This window comes from Protomyctophum bolini (assembly GCF_963924005.1).
Source record: "Protomyctophum bolini genome assembly, chromosome: 9".
NCBI lineage: Eukaryota > Metazoa > Chordata > Actinopteri > Myctophiformes > Myctophidae > Protomyctophum > Protomyctophum bolini.
In genome coordinates this window covers 12512081-12526736 of record NC_137870.1, presented here as the reverse complement: position 1 = coordinate 12526736, position 14656 = coordinate 12512081, and the positions used below count along the sequence as shown (strand labels likewise).

The 14656-nt window shown below is 40.1% G+C and overlaps 1 protein-coding gene across 2 annotated transcripts; it reads left to right on the top strand.

Moving 5' to 3' along the window:
- Positions 1-2845: 2845 nt before the first annotated feature.
- Positions 2846-14447, top strand: pld3 (phospholipase D family member 3). 2 transcript variants are annotated; one of them, XM_080772370.1, is made up of 12 exons: positions 2846-3028; positions 5339-5438; positions 5745-5795; positions 6318-6475; positions 7027-7207; positions 7319-7436; positions 7881-8008; positions 8977-9177; positions 10663-10802; positions 11352-11526; positions 11855-11954; positions 12259-14447. In XM_080772370.1, the coding sequence occupies exons 2-12, from the start codon at positions 5412-5414 to the stop codon at positions 12444-12446; spliced, it is 1467 nt and encodes a 488-aa protein (XP_080628496.1). In that variant the 5' UTR covers positions 2846-3028; positions 5339-5411; the 3' UTR covers positions 12447-14447. The 2 variants fall into 2 exon arrangements, with proteins under 2 accessions (XP_080628496.1, XP_080628495.1); XM_080772369.1 differs by having other exon boundaries at positions 5333-5438.
- Positions 14448-14656: the final 209 nt, after the last annotated feature.

Sequence of the window (14656 nt, the reverse complement as noted above, 5' to 3'; positions counted from 1 at the left end):
ATTTGGGGGGGGGGGGTCCCCCCAGATGATTAGCTAAGCTTAATGTGCAACATTTTTCTCACTCAATGCTAAACAAACAAACATATCAGTGTAAGTGTATGTATAATCTACACATAAACGCCTTGCGTTATTATTATTTATCTCTGGAACAGAGTAAAACTGTAATGGGGGCGCCCACTGGCCTTGTGGTCCAGGCGCATGCCACATACAGTATAGGCTCTGGCCTGACAGTGCGTTGCGTGTTCGAGTCCCCTTCTCTCTCCCTCTTTCCTGTCCATCTTCACTTGAAACTATCAATAAAGGCCAAAAACAAAACTAAATGTAATGCCTACCATTCCAAGTGCTTGTCAGGGTGGGGGATCCCCAGTTCAAATATGATTATTTTGGGGGGTCGTGGCCTGAAAGGTTTGGTAAATTTGGTATGGTAGTATGTTTTTACAATACACCAGCCGACCAAACTACCTGTGTGTGAATGTGGAGAAGCAGACCATATGGAGTACTGTCTGCTTTCTGCCCAACCCCCTGCAGCTCAAACCACTTCGCAAAGATCAATAAAAATGCAAGGAACTGTGTAAAGAAATGGAATATTGTCAAATAACCTGAAGTACCAGTCAGGGCCGGGAACACTAGTGTAGATTTAACCACTTTCAACCTGGCATCGCTATTATGTAATTAAACTAAAGCCAAACATTTTCAAAACAAATTAATTCATCACAAATAGTAGAAATAGCAGATCGAGAACCTAAGTAGTTAAAGTTTGAAGCTTTCATTCATCACCTATGGACCTCTGGTAAACAAACACCCATTCCATCTGGCCTTTGCATGAATCTGGTGTAAATAATCAGAAACTATAGGTGGTTGCCTTTGGACCATCACAGTAATCAATTTGCTTGTCCCTTGACATGTCAGGTACACTTGTGAAATGTATTAAACACACAGGTACTGTAGAGTATTTGGGTAGTTTTACAACCAATCATCATCATTTCATCAATCATCATCAATAATACAAATAGTTATAGTAGGACAATTCTTTGGTATATTGTTGTATTAATATTTAACATGAATTAATGAACAACCTGCACAATACATTGTTGCATACTGAAATAGTATGTTGTCTGGTCACTTAATGTAGGTCAGTGACAGTAATCTATCCATGTTGATGGGTAGATTAAGGACACTCTAGTTCTAGCCGAGTTCACCTGTATCCCGTTCCTAATATAAGTGATGCGTGTCCTCCTTCTCAACAAGGTGACTCATAATAGTAAAATATTACATGTGCCGTTGATGAAACAATTATATATCGGGGGCCACGACATGAGCAATATTTTGTATATTTCCTTCCTAACATTATGGAAATATGTTATAAATATTCCAACATTTGGAGACTAGACATTTTAAAACATATCAACAAATATGAATAAATATGTATATGCTGCATACATAAAACAGGTCAAAAAAGACCTTTGTTTATTTTATTTTTTATAATTATTTACTGAATAAAATTATTTACTGTAGTGTACACTACGAGAAGGTGTCTACAGTCTACGTTTTTATAGTGTCTGTTTGCTATATAGATCTGGTCCAAATGCATTGTGCACTAGCCTAGAATAACCTAGACTGACACCAACAACAACAGAGTTGTTCTTGTGTAGGTACTACTAAGTAGGTCTAACCTCTGTGTTTGGAGTCTTCTTAGGGATTTCCGTTGATCTTTTCGCCTCCTGGAGGAGCTGACCCCGGACCCATGGACCATCACCCAGCCCAGGGGGAGGGTTTAGCCTCTTGACTTGAACCACCAGCCAGGCACCACCTTCACCTGGGCACTGGTGCAGTGGTGAGTCTGGTGACATAAAGAACACTCAACACAACATCCACATGCATACAGGCCTGAGGCCTTGATGCATACATACATGTGCTAGCTTGTTTTTGTTTGTTTGCTTTTTGCGTTTTATGTTATTTCTGTGTTGCACTCAGAGACTTACCAGCACTTATCACCAGGCTATTACATTTCTGCTTCGCTAAGGTTACATTTGTGTGTAACCTTAAGTTTCCAGTTACCGTACTACAATAAGTCGACTACACAGTACACATAGCCTAGTCTCGATCCAGCTGACTGTGATAATTATGTTCCCAATCCCTGTGTTTATGTTAAAGTGCCCCCTCGTGGTCAAAAAAGCCCACTGCACTACTGTAATTTCATTGTGTTTGTCACGTGGTCTGTTGTCCAGTCAGTGTTGCCATGCAAACGACTTTGGGCTTGTTTTTCTGTAAAGTTGCTTGTCAATATTGCTGTTTTGGCCCGGGTGCTTGTTTCTAAAGTGTAGTTGCCTATTTTGGCCTCCTAATGTTGTTTAAACCTCTATGGTTTAAACCAGTGGTTCTAAAAAATACTTTCACGCCAAGGACCCTCAAATCCATGTAATTAATTATCCATGAACCCCATCTGAAAATATTTCATACAAGATTTAATTTGTGTTTAAAATGTTTCACATTTTTCAAAATTCCCTCCAAGATTTTCTTTTTGAAATAGATGAACAGTTTAGTGCTCATGGTGTTAGTAGTCGCTCATTTTGGGCTTCTTTTGATGGATCCCGTTTTCCTTTTTTTCCTCCTTTAGAAGTGTATATTTGTACGTCTTTAAATGTTCTGATGAAATGAAAATAGAGGATCCTGATGTAAACAATTATTCGTGCTTTATATGGTTTGTCTTGTGCTTTCGTTTGGAATGTATCGACCAATCAATCATGGTTGCTTATTTCTCTCACACAATAAATCTGGCAACACTGCCTATTCAGCGTTGGTCACATGACTCACTCTCTCTCCACTCACTCGGCAAAGAGTCGGCATTGTGCAATGTTGGTTTGCTTTTATTTTGGGACTGACTGACTGACTGGTAAATAGCGGTTTGTTAAACTGCTTGCTTTACTTTAGTGATACTTTACTGATCTGAAGATCTAATGTGAAGAAGAAACCTCCAGCCATGTGTTTTATGGGACTCTTCCAGTGGCCTGGGTAGATTTCCTTGCAGGTGTGTTTTTGAACGTTCTGTTTGTTTGTTTGGTTCTTTTTGTTATGTCAGCGACTGTCCTTGCTTCTCTTTTAATCTCCGTGTTGTTATTCATGTCTTCACTGTTTTGCCTGATTCACTGCCTTTTTTGCTATTATTTTAATGTTCTATGTTCATTTCTGTAAAGCTTCATTCTTGCTCTGTTTTTAACTGCTGTGTATAGCACTGCATTTCGTCTTCATGTCATCTTTATTTGTGACGTTCCAACCATGGCTACTCTAAACAAAGGACACAATAGGAATCATTTCTATATTTACAGTCAGTTTCACAACCCTAAATGCAGTTTGAGAACAATAAGGATTTTAGTAGCCTATTCCTTCTGTTAAACGGATCCATTCAGCCTCTGTATTCTCTTCTGGACACAGAGGACTATACTCCTGTTTAAATCTCTTAATTCAATTTCTTCCACTGCACAGAGCAACTGTTGTTCCTTGTCTGTGTGCATGTCAGTTGCAATTATAAAAAAGTTAAATCTTAAAAGATTTGGCATACTGATTGATTATACTTTGACAAACATCCAGTTAATGTGGCATTATGAGGTTGAAATTAATGTTCTATGCCTATGGCCTCTGCTTCTCTTTCTTGAAGCAGAGTAGCATAGTCTAATCTGAAAAATTACAATTGTGTGTGTGTGTGTGTGTGTGTGTGTGTGCACATCCTTAAAGCAGGTGTGCCAATACTGATGATCAGTATTAGCACACCTGCTTTAAGGCATCTAACATATGGCTTAATAGTTTGGTACTCTGATGGGATTAATAATACCCTTTTGGAACATGTTTACAATACAATCAGTGTTCAACTTCACACTGATTCTGTTTCATGGTTATTTGGTGGTCTATTTTCTTGATGTTCAAGATCAACACCTGTTGTTAACAGCCATGCTGCAATTCACACGTTTTTTTCCAGTACACATAGACCTATATGGCGGTTTTGACTGAGACAACTTTCAATGCTTGACATATTGTGTTATCACTTTAAGCACAAGCATGTACGTTTTGACCCATATGTAGTGTACTGTAGGTTAACAGTGTTGACACTGACAGTGTAATAAGATGGGCTGTTCAAGAAAACCAGGTCAGCTCAGCAAGAGCACTATAGTCACCATTAACAGCACTAGTCTTGTAAACTCGAGGTAAATCAGAATGACACTATACTGTATATACTCACTGTACACTTGTATACATATATTTAAATAACAATTTGTGTAAAATTGTAAAAATGTGTACGACTAGAAATGCAGTTGAATCTTACAGCCCCTAGTACACCTTCTAATTATAAATCACATGATGTGGTGATGGTGAGACCGTGAGAGCCCTTCTCTCGTGATATTCAGTCATCTACTCTAGTGGTCGATGTGGTGTGGACCACACTTGTTGGATTTCTGGCTTAGTTCCTTCCTCTTTTGAATGCAATGTTTTCTGTCAGTATGGACTCCATACTGACAGAAAACATTGCATGGAGCCATGGCTTGTTTGTTGAATAGTGTAGAGACAAGAGACCTAGAACCTTCTCTTTGTCATCTGGTCAGTGGTCACAGTACAAGCCTATACATACATGGGATGTAAGGTGCAGACGAGACAAAAAGAGACGTGTATATCTGTGGGTCAGTTGGGCACGTAAGGTTCAAATAGTAGTTGGCAAATGTACCAGAATGGCTGTCTTTGCAGTCAGATAGGGAACCCCTTTTGGTGTTTTAAGCATTTATCTTATACTTTAGCTATTGAAAAATAGCAGATCTACAAGCTCATAGCGTGGCACCGAGTGCCACGCTACGAGCTTGCAGGTCTGCTATTTGTAGTCAACGGTTGAGAAACAGTGGGATATATACACATGGGATGCATTGCATAGCAAGTGTTAACTTACAAAAGCACTCATTTTAGCCCATATCCCCACCCAACACAATAGTGGTCCCCAGGTTTATTCGAAGTCGGGGTGCTCTATTTAACCAATACATCATTATTTTGCTATGATTTCATGCTTTCAAGAAGAAAAAAAACACAATGACAGTCATTCTAATAAAAGTATAGTCACATTTTGCCTTTCAATAATTGAAAGGCAACACAACAGACTACGCTAGAGTGACATACATTAGGATATTTGCTACTGTGATATGGCATAAGTGTTTTAAAAATATATATCGGATCGGGAAAGATTGGTATCGGACGTCTCAAAATCGAATAATCGGATCGGGAGCAAAAAAACTTGATCGGGACATCCCTAAGACCCTAACCAGTCCATTATGCTTTGCTTTCTGTCTGTATCCAGAGCCAGAGACTATCATCTAAGCTGAGCTGAGAGACCATCACCTACACTGCCAAATCAGACTTTGCCTTTGTCTGTGAACATGAAGTCGGACATTCCCTATGACAGGGTATGGAATATGGATAATGATGTTTTTCATTGATGGTCTCTTGTTATTTTACTCTTTATTTGTAGGTAGGACTTTGTGGTTTTCACTCTATTTTCCAATTTTATTCATAGCAGGCTGGCTAAGAATAGTGTGTATCCCTTACATTTTGTTTTAAAATCCATGAAGTTATCTGCCTTTGTTTTATACCCCCCCCTCCTCTCTCTCATCATGCATGTTTCTGTATTCTGTTTATTGTCTAATAAGACAAAAGCTATACCAATAACAAGTTGCATTCTCTAAGGCTGCTTTGTTACTCTGATGTCACAGATGGTGGATATGGGATTGAGGAGAGAAGATCCCAACAGGAAAGCACTAATGGTAGGCCAGACAGTACCCCTAGACAGACAGACATTAACACAAGGCATACAACCCCTGTACAATGCATACGTAAAACCTATACATTTGAAAAGACATGTGCTCTCTCTCACACACACACACACACACACACACACACACACACACACACACACACACAGTGCACTCATATCAGTACTGTTAAACGGTTGCATGCAATGCGAGAGTGTGGTCTCTAGCCAACACCAACTCAGGACTCTTAACTGCCTTAAATATGGAACAGGCTAAATTGAACATAAAGGTATTTCTTCACCTGCAGCGTTCTAAATGTTTGCTAGCGTATTCTGTCATTACATACTGTACACTGTAAGTCACTACTACTTTTAAATATAAATAAATTAGAAATGTGTAATTTGTGTATAGTATTATAGAAATGCAGAAATACAAGTTTATTCTACTGTTCCTTTTTAGAGTGATTTAACAACGGGTGCATCGACTGAACTATTGGTAATTGTAATGTATAATGTGTTGACCTTTCTCTTCCAGTATGCTAGATGTGTGCTGGGACTGGCCTGTGTAGCTACTCTACTTTTGGCTGCACTGATGCTCCAGAGCCTCCTGTTCCCAGGGCTGTCCTCCTCCCAGCCTGCACCCAACCCCAGGCCCTCTCTGCCCCTCACAGAGACCTGCTCAGACCCCTGCCAGTAAGTAGTTGTTTGAAACCAATTCAAACAAATTGAGCCAGATGAAGGCTTCATGAGAACCTTCTTTTCATCAGAACCCAGGCAGTGTCAAACCTCTGACAAAAACAATAAAAAAGACTGCACAACCCATAAATGTTTTTTATTTGCATATAAACATTTGGGAACATTACAACATTGTGCTGTGTATTTCTCTTTGTCTCAAGGATCGCACGGCTATTAAATAGTGTCCACCACACTTTATAGAGGAAGTTGTATTGACGTGAGCTTTTTTTGACAGTCATCTTTAGAAAGAGCTCAGTTATTTTCCCTTCCCATTTTTTTGCTGACTCATCATTGTCCAGTATTCAAAAGTGTGAAGAGTAAAGAGCTCACAGATTAAGAAATGTATTGTATTTGATGGCACTATTGGGTAAGAAATGGGTATAAATATAGGAAAGAATGCCATTAATAGTAGTATAGTATAGTAAGTAGAGTATACATCGTCATGATAATCCAATCTCCATGTACATTGAAGAGCAATATATAAATGTTCTGCTCTGATTCCTTTTCAGGATTGTTTTATTGGAGAGCATTCCAGAAGGCCTGGAATTTAATTCCAGTGTTGCACACCCCTCCATCTATCAGGCATGGCTCGACCTGATCGGTGAGGCTAGGAGCAGTCTAGACATAGCCTCCTTCTATTGGACACTCACCAATAAGGACACCAGCACTAGTGATCCCTCAGCCTCTCAGGTCAGCTAGCCCTATGATTGGTCAAATAAACTAAAGGATTAATTGATGGGTAAAGGCAGGATTTTCTTCATGTTGCTGGCTGCGACATATGACGTCATTCTCTTGGCACAGGGTGAGGACATTCTCAGGAAACTGTCTGAGGTGTCGGGGAAGCTGTCGGTCCGTATCGCTGTCAACACACCACAACACAGCCAGCCGCACGATGATCTCGAGTTGCTTAAGAGTTCTGGTGAGTGTGTGTGTGCGTGCTGTCCACTGTACATGCAGTAGTGCATGAGTACCTTTCACCATTTGAGAGGTTCTGTACAAACTTCTTCCTGACATAATGTGAACAAGGCGGGGCTTATTTATCTCCACTACAACAACATTGCAATATTGACATGGGACTTCATGTAACAGAGCCACTCTGATTAAAATGTTATCCTAAACCTGTATGGAGCCAAAGTTTCATAAAAGGATGACAAGAATACTAAGATTGGAATTAAGTGGATTGAAATTCTACCAACTAAAACTGTTAAAAATTGAATATCCCTTGAAGGATTCTTTTTTACACTATTGTATTTTCACTTTTCTCTTTCCCTTACATCATCGAGTATGATGTTAGAAGAAAATAGCCACTGTGTGAATATGTTAACTAAATGCATGTGTTACCAGGTCAATATCTGTTTTTCAGGGGCCAACATCAGGATGGTGAACATGAAAGAGCTGACAAGCGGGGTCCTGCATACCAAGTTCTGGGTGGTCGACAAGAAACACATCTACATTGGTAGTGCCAACATGGACTGGAGATCGCTCACACAGGTGCACACACACTTTTTACTTTTAAATCTGTGTTACAATAAACAACAATGTCTTATACACACCTGATCAGTTCAGAGGTGGGCGTGTAGGCAGAAGAAGAAGTATTGGCTTATTGTCGGTATCAGCCGGTAACACAACCTGCACACCGTCTGCACTTTCACAATAGGGACAACTTTATTTAAACAACGTTTACCTCAATAGACCTTCGGGCATCTCTAATCTGTGTTAAAAATCACACCGTGTGAACTGAGTGGTGCAACTCCCCTCTCCCTTTTGCCCCTACTGGTACTCATAGTCACACACATACATAGGTTAACACGGACATTGCTGTTCCTTGGAGTGGTTGCACCACTAAAAAACTGCAAAAAAACACTTTTACTCAGTCAATTTTCAACTTCATCATCCATTGATAGATTTAACTTTTCCGTAGACAAGCATGTTTCTAGACAATCAAGCAGTTATAGTTTAGGTTATAAGTTGTCCATGGGCTTTTAGCCATCTGTCCGTCATCTCACAGTTCCTCATTTTCCCCGTTTTCTCTGTTCCTGTCTTTTGCTGACTCATCGTTCCAAAAGTGGAATCGTTCCAAAAGTGGAAAGTGTCCAGTATCCAAAAGTGTGAAGAGTAAATAGCTCTCTCAGATGAGAAATGTGTTGCATAGCACTATTCTAGAGAATAAATTGTGTATTGTGGGAATAAATGACAAAATGCTTTACAAGTTTGTAAGTATGGTTTCTGTCCTCAATTCCCATTCGACTCGCTTGTAAATATATATCTTGTTTAAAGAAATGTGTTTTTTATGTCCCCTTTGTTCATACTGCTAGTTTGTTTTAATCACTGAGTAAGAATCAATGTGAGGGAAACAAAGGGTTTTAGACACATTGAGTGTTGTTCTTGTGTATATAAAAATTGATTAAACCATTATACTTGGCGTTAATATAATGATGTATTTTTCTGCAACTTCACAGGTCAAGGAGCTAGGGGCCGTGGTCTACAACTGCAGTTGCCTGGCAGCAGACCTTGGAAAGATCTTTGAGGCGTATTGGTTCTTAGGCCAGAGCGGTGAGCGAATCCCGTCACCCTGGCCCAGCAGTTTCTCCACCCCCTACAACAAGGACACACCCCTCCAGCTGCCACTTAACAACACACCTTCCAGGGTCTACCTGTCGGTTAGTATCAGGGTTTGCTTAAAAAACTATAGGAGAGGAACACACTGTCCATACATTATGATGATCTATAGACGATGACAACTTCAGTTCAGCTGTCGTTCCCTGGATAATTAATCACCGGTCCAAGCACAATTTATGGTACACTAATAAGATATAATAAGACATAATTAGAAATAATGTGTTTGTTATTAGATCTTTTTATTTATTAGACATGGATAAACAGTTATACTCTTAAATTTACAAAATAATTCCTACATTATCACATAAGACATAACAAAGCCTACCTAATAAGAAACAGCATGTTCTTTATTATGCTTATATTTTATGTTATTTCCATTTATCATTATCTAATTTAACATCATCATCATCATTTTTCGACCGTGGTCGAGATCATGGATTTCACAATGCCACACCAGACTTTCTGGTCCTTCATTGCCATCCCCAGTTCCTGCTTAATACATAGTCTGGATTTACGGTGGTGGGGTGACCTCCGAACTACAACATGACGTCACGAGCCGCGGTGAAGAGCAAACCACCGCCACCGCTCCAGCCCTTCTCTCTGTTTTTACTCACCACCACTCAACGTTATTTCACCGGAGCGGTGGTCACCTCACCACCGAAAATCCAGACTATGAATAGGCCTTTACTGATGCATGTGTCCCTAGCGATGACATCAGGGAACGACGGTTTTCTACCTCTGGTCTGCTTTGAGGCAGGACTCCAGAGAAGAAGGGAAGATATAACCTCAGCTACTGTAGCAGTGGCCGGCAAACTGTGTTCTTCTGGATTGGACTAGTGAAGAAACACGGGGAAGGTTGCCGTATATTAGATTAGTCGATGGGTGGCTCTTCCAAGACAGATTTTGCTCTCTCATTAGAAGGCGGGTGTAAGTGCCATCCAACCGTTTCTCTAGTTTCTTTGAAAGTGTCCATGTCTCAGAGCCATAGAGTAGAATCGGCTCAACGGTCGTCCTAAATATTTTTACATTTAAAATAAAATAAAAATTTGAACACGACCCCAACTTCTATAGATACAGTATATACTGTAGATATGCCTTTATTATCCCGCAGGAGAAATTCAGTGATGCTCCATGATAACTGTTAGACTTCATTAAAAGTTATGTTCTTTATTAAATGTTATTTCTACTTATTACATCAGATATGTACCGGTACTATAAATTAAACACAAAACCTTTTCCAATATTAAAATTCAGATGGAGTTTTCAGCCTGGCTGTGTATGTACTGTATCTTGCTATGTGACGTTGCTCCTTGATCACTTTAGGCTGACAGATAGAAGTTGCCTAATACACACGGACCACCACCCGTATGTTCTCCATTTGTGGCACCAAGGAAGAGTGGGCAGTGGGCACTAGGGGAATCTGGGCTCCAAAACAGAGGCTCGGAAGAGTGGGATATATTTCTCACTCAGTAACCACTGATCTATGCAATCCAATTTCACCCCAATGTTCCTGTTGCTCCCTGTAGAGCTCCCCCCCATCGTTCTGTGCAGCCGGCAGGACGCAGGACATCCAGTCCGTCCTCAGTGTGATGGAGGATGCCCAGCAGTTCATCTACGTTGCTGTCATGAACTACCTTCCCACGATGGAGTTCTCTTATCCAAAAAGGCTGGTCACACATTACTATAATATTTGGTCATATATGTATGAAGTATTGCTGGTCGGGGAGTTATCAGTATCGGGTAGATCAAATATTTGGTCAGAAGGTCATGAACTCTCTGAAGAGTAACACCAAGGATTCGTCAGTGATGTCACTGACTAACCGTTTATGTACAGCTTCAAGTCTATACTACAATGTTGCATAAGAGTGACATAACTGGGGGGCTATGACCAAGTTCTATTTTCTGATTGTATAAAATAAGTATCCTGCACATTTATTTATTTATTTATTAATTTTAGTTGGAGAGAACTGTCACTGAACAAACACTCTTTAGCAATGACTACAATTACAAAAATTACTTTATTTCTTTTTTTAATTAACAAAAACTAAACTTATCACCCACTGTACACAGCCTTTAATGTTATGTATTTTAAGCAGAAGAGCAGGTTGCCCTACATGTATTTCACCAAATAGTATGTAGCATACATGATGTTTACAAGTGGTAGAAGTCAAGAGATATTACTAACAAATGACCCTTTGTGTGGCTCCCCCTGCAGGTACTGGGCTGATATTGACACTCAACTGAGACGCATGGCATATGAGAGGCGGGTCAAAGTGCGTCTGTTGATCAGCTGTTGGGTCAGCACCCAGCCTGTCATGCTTTCCTTTCTCCGCTCTCTGGCCTCACTAGCCTCAGTCGAGGACCCCAAGAGGAAACTGGACATTGAAGTGGTATGGGGCACTCTTATGCGTCTTTGTAAAAGCACATCATTGCTGTCGGGCAGAAACCTCTTGATCGTACTACACCGTCACTCAAAAGTAACAGATATACAAGCTTGAAGCGTGTCACGAATGAGCTTGTAGATCTTCTACTTTTGCTATCTTGTCTTGAAAAGTAACCCTTTTGGACAGGTTTCCTCCCTTTGACAAGACGTCATATGTTTTACTGTGTGAAGGTGAAGCGTGGTGTTGTTGAGACAAGAGAGCTCAGCTGTGTCTTGCCTGGATTAAAACAATTATAATGCTATTTAGGAGCTCACAAGTTGTGTCTCGTCCCCAGAGGCTGTTTGTGGTGCCTGCCAACGCCAAGCAGAAGGAGATTCCCTTTGCTCGAGTCAACCACAACAAGTACATGGTGACCGACAAGGTGGCCTACATTGGTAAGGCTTCACCAAGACTCTTTATTTAGAACCATCAATTTTGATCTTTTATAATATTTCATAATCCCATTCCTATTCTTTCACCATGATCCACCATATTCATCATAGTATTCCAACAATACCATGTCAATAATTCATATAAAGCACAGCCATGTACTGTACATTTCTGTGCAAATGTTTATTATAATCGGAGAGTTATGAATCTTCTCCCATGCTTTTGATAGAGTAGACTTTGTATTTAATATTTTTATATTACTGTTGTTTTGGTTTAAATGTACCCTTATCTTTCTTCTTCCGTCCTCAGGTACATCTAACTGGTCAGGTGACTACTTTGTGCACACTGCCGGCTCAGCATTGGTCATCAACCAGACCACATCAGAGAGCCTGGAATCAACTGTCCAAGCACAGCTGAAGGCAGTGTTTGAGAGGGACTGGTACTCCTCCTACAGCACTGATATCAGCCAACATTCTAATCACAAATCTTTTTGTTAGATGGGATTTCTTTCATATGCAGGACACACGGGGACAAGCAAAGAGAACAAATCAGTTTTTTCTGTGCTGCTGTATCAGAAAAAATGACTGCAAAGCTGCAAAAATTGAACTGTAGCTACTCCTGCAATAGCTACACAGCAAAATCCTGAGTATACATTTAACTGTGTTTCTTTCTTTCCAGATAATCACAACATATTGCCAATTATGTAGCTTTTCTTCACAGCAACTCATAATATGATTGATTGCATACATTGTAGCATATGATATTATCCAAGTAGGACCAGGAACCCCTAACACTGGCGGTGTTGGTGCCATGCTAGTTCTGTACGCTGAACGGAGCTGCCAATCCTCCATGTGAGTCATGGTCATTCATAATGATAATAATGAACATAATATGCAAATAACTGATATTTATGAAGTACATTGACATGTTATTTTGTTTCTATTGGTGTTTGTAATAATGTAGCTTGCATAGGTTTTCTTGGGCTCAGTTTACACTAGCTTATTTAAGCTATTTTCACCTATAATTAATCGATCATGTTCACCCAACAAGTATTTCTGGATCATGTATGGTGGTTTATTATTAGCTTTGCCTCAGTGGGAGTTCTTAATCTCAGTCTTATCTCAGGGATAGTGTAAGCAATATTACACGAGAGGGTGTAGTTTTTTTTCCCGACTTTCGCCTTTATTTTATAGAGGGATAGATATACAGTAGGCTGACAGGAAATGGGGAGAGCAAGGGGGGGGGGTCGTCGGGATCGGGAGTCGAACCCGGCACACTGCCAGACTGGATTACCAGCTGTTGTAAACTCTAAGTACTGGACCCTTGTCTGGTTTGACAGACAGGTAGTGTGTGTGCCTACAACACCAGCCAAGGTGCCCAAACGGCTATGCCAGCCGCCTGAGCTTTACTGTCATTAATGGCACGCCTGCGAGTTCCGTAGGCATTGGTAATCATTTGTGTGCTGTGCCAGAATGACCTTCGGTGATTTTGAACAATATGGGCATTTCGAAATGCAGAGCCATACACGGTGGTTTTAAACTTTTATCTGACCTAATGAAGCCTATGTTGTAATTCTAAATACAAGAGTGAAAGGATTGAAAGGCAAATGTGATGAAACATTGCAACAATTATCAATGAACATGAATACCGGTATTCTTAATTAGTTCTGCCACGCTAAAGGCAGGGGGAGAGGTTAGTTTGTGCGTGTGCATGTGTGTGCGTGTCATGGTTAATGGGCAAACCACTACGCCGATCAGCTTTATTTGATGGCAGTATAGTCTAAGCAAGGAACTCGATCATCGAACATTTTTCAAATCTGTTATATAACTTATTTTTGTGAATGTATAACCTCAGAAGACCCACTGTCTCCAAGCTATGGGGTGACAGTTCAATACTTGCAGGCTAGTCTGGAGCCATGTGGGCCTTTACTCACGAGGGCTATGACTTCAAATCAATATCATGATTATTTCAAACTTTTGACTTGATTACCATCAATTATTGATTATTAAAATAAAATGGAAATATAGCAGATCTACAAGCTCACAACACATCGCAATGCGTTGTACGCTTGTAGATCAGCCATTTTCACAATTTTTGTACAACCAAGTATAATACATGTAAGTGGTTAGTCCAGCTAATCGATTTACTCAAATATGGAAGATTCAAGATACACATCGATTCGTTGAGATATAAGATCGATGTATTTTCGGTTACCGGTATTTAATAGTACTTGGAGGTCAGTCTGGGAGCCTGTGGAACTCTATATTTGGGCTAGACTGACATCATCCTGGCTGGTGTAGATATGCGCTCCACTGAGTGCAGCCTTTCTCGTTTCCACTGTGTGGAGTGTTTCACATCACAATTAACAAGTTATTATGGCGCTTGTGTAAATAAGTTAGTTTTTTCAGGTGGCAATGTTAAATGCCACTGATCAAATCCTGAAATGCACCATCATTCTTTTTTTTGTTGCAGAATTACTGTTGATAATAAATAGCCCTTTATCCAAGCTGCATCTTGTCATATTATTTATATTCTGCAGGAGATTTGTTAGGTGAACAAGCTAGAGTATTCTATTTAGATAACATTGCGCACACACACCCCCCCCCCCCCCCCCCCTCCCAGCCAGAGTTTTGAATATTAGTAATCACGTATGATTACCGTACATAACATGAAAGTTTAAAGCAGTTTTAATGAAATGAAAAGGTGT

Excerpts from the sequence above, each read along its gene's own strand:
- pld3 (XM_080772370.1), top strand. The coding sequence starts at position 5,412 with ATGAAGTCGGACATTCCCTATGACAGG. Across the intron at positions 6,476-7,026 it reads ACCTGCTCAGACCCCTGCCA|GATTGTTTTATTGGAGAGCA; the intron begins GTAAGTAGTTGT and ends ATTCCTTTTCAG. Across the intron at positions 8,009-8,976 it reads ACTGGAGATCGCTCACACAG|GTCAAGGAGCTAGGGGCCGT; the intron begins GTGCACACACAC and ends GCAACTTCACAG.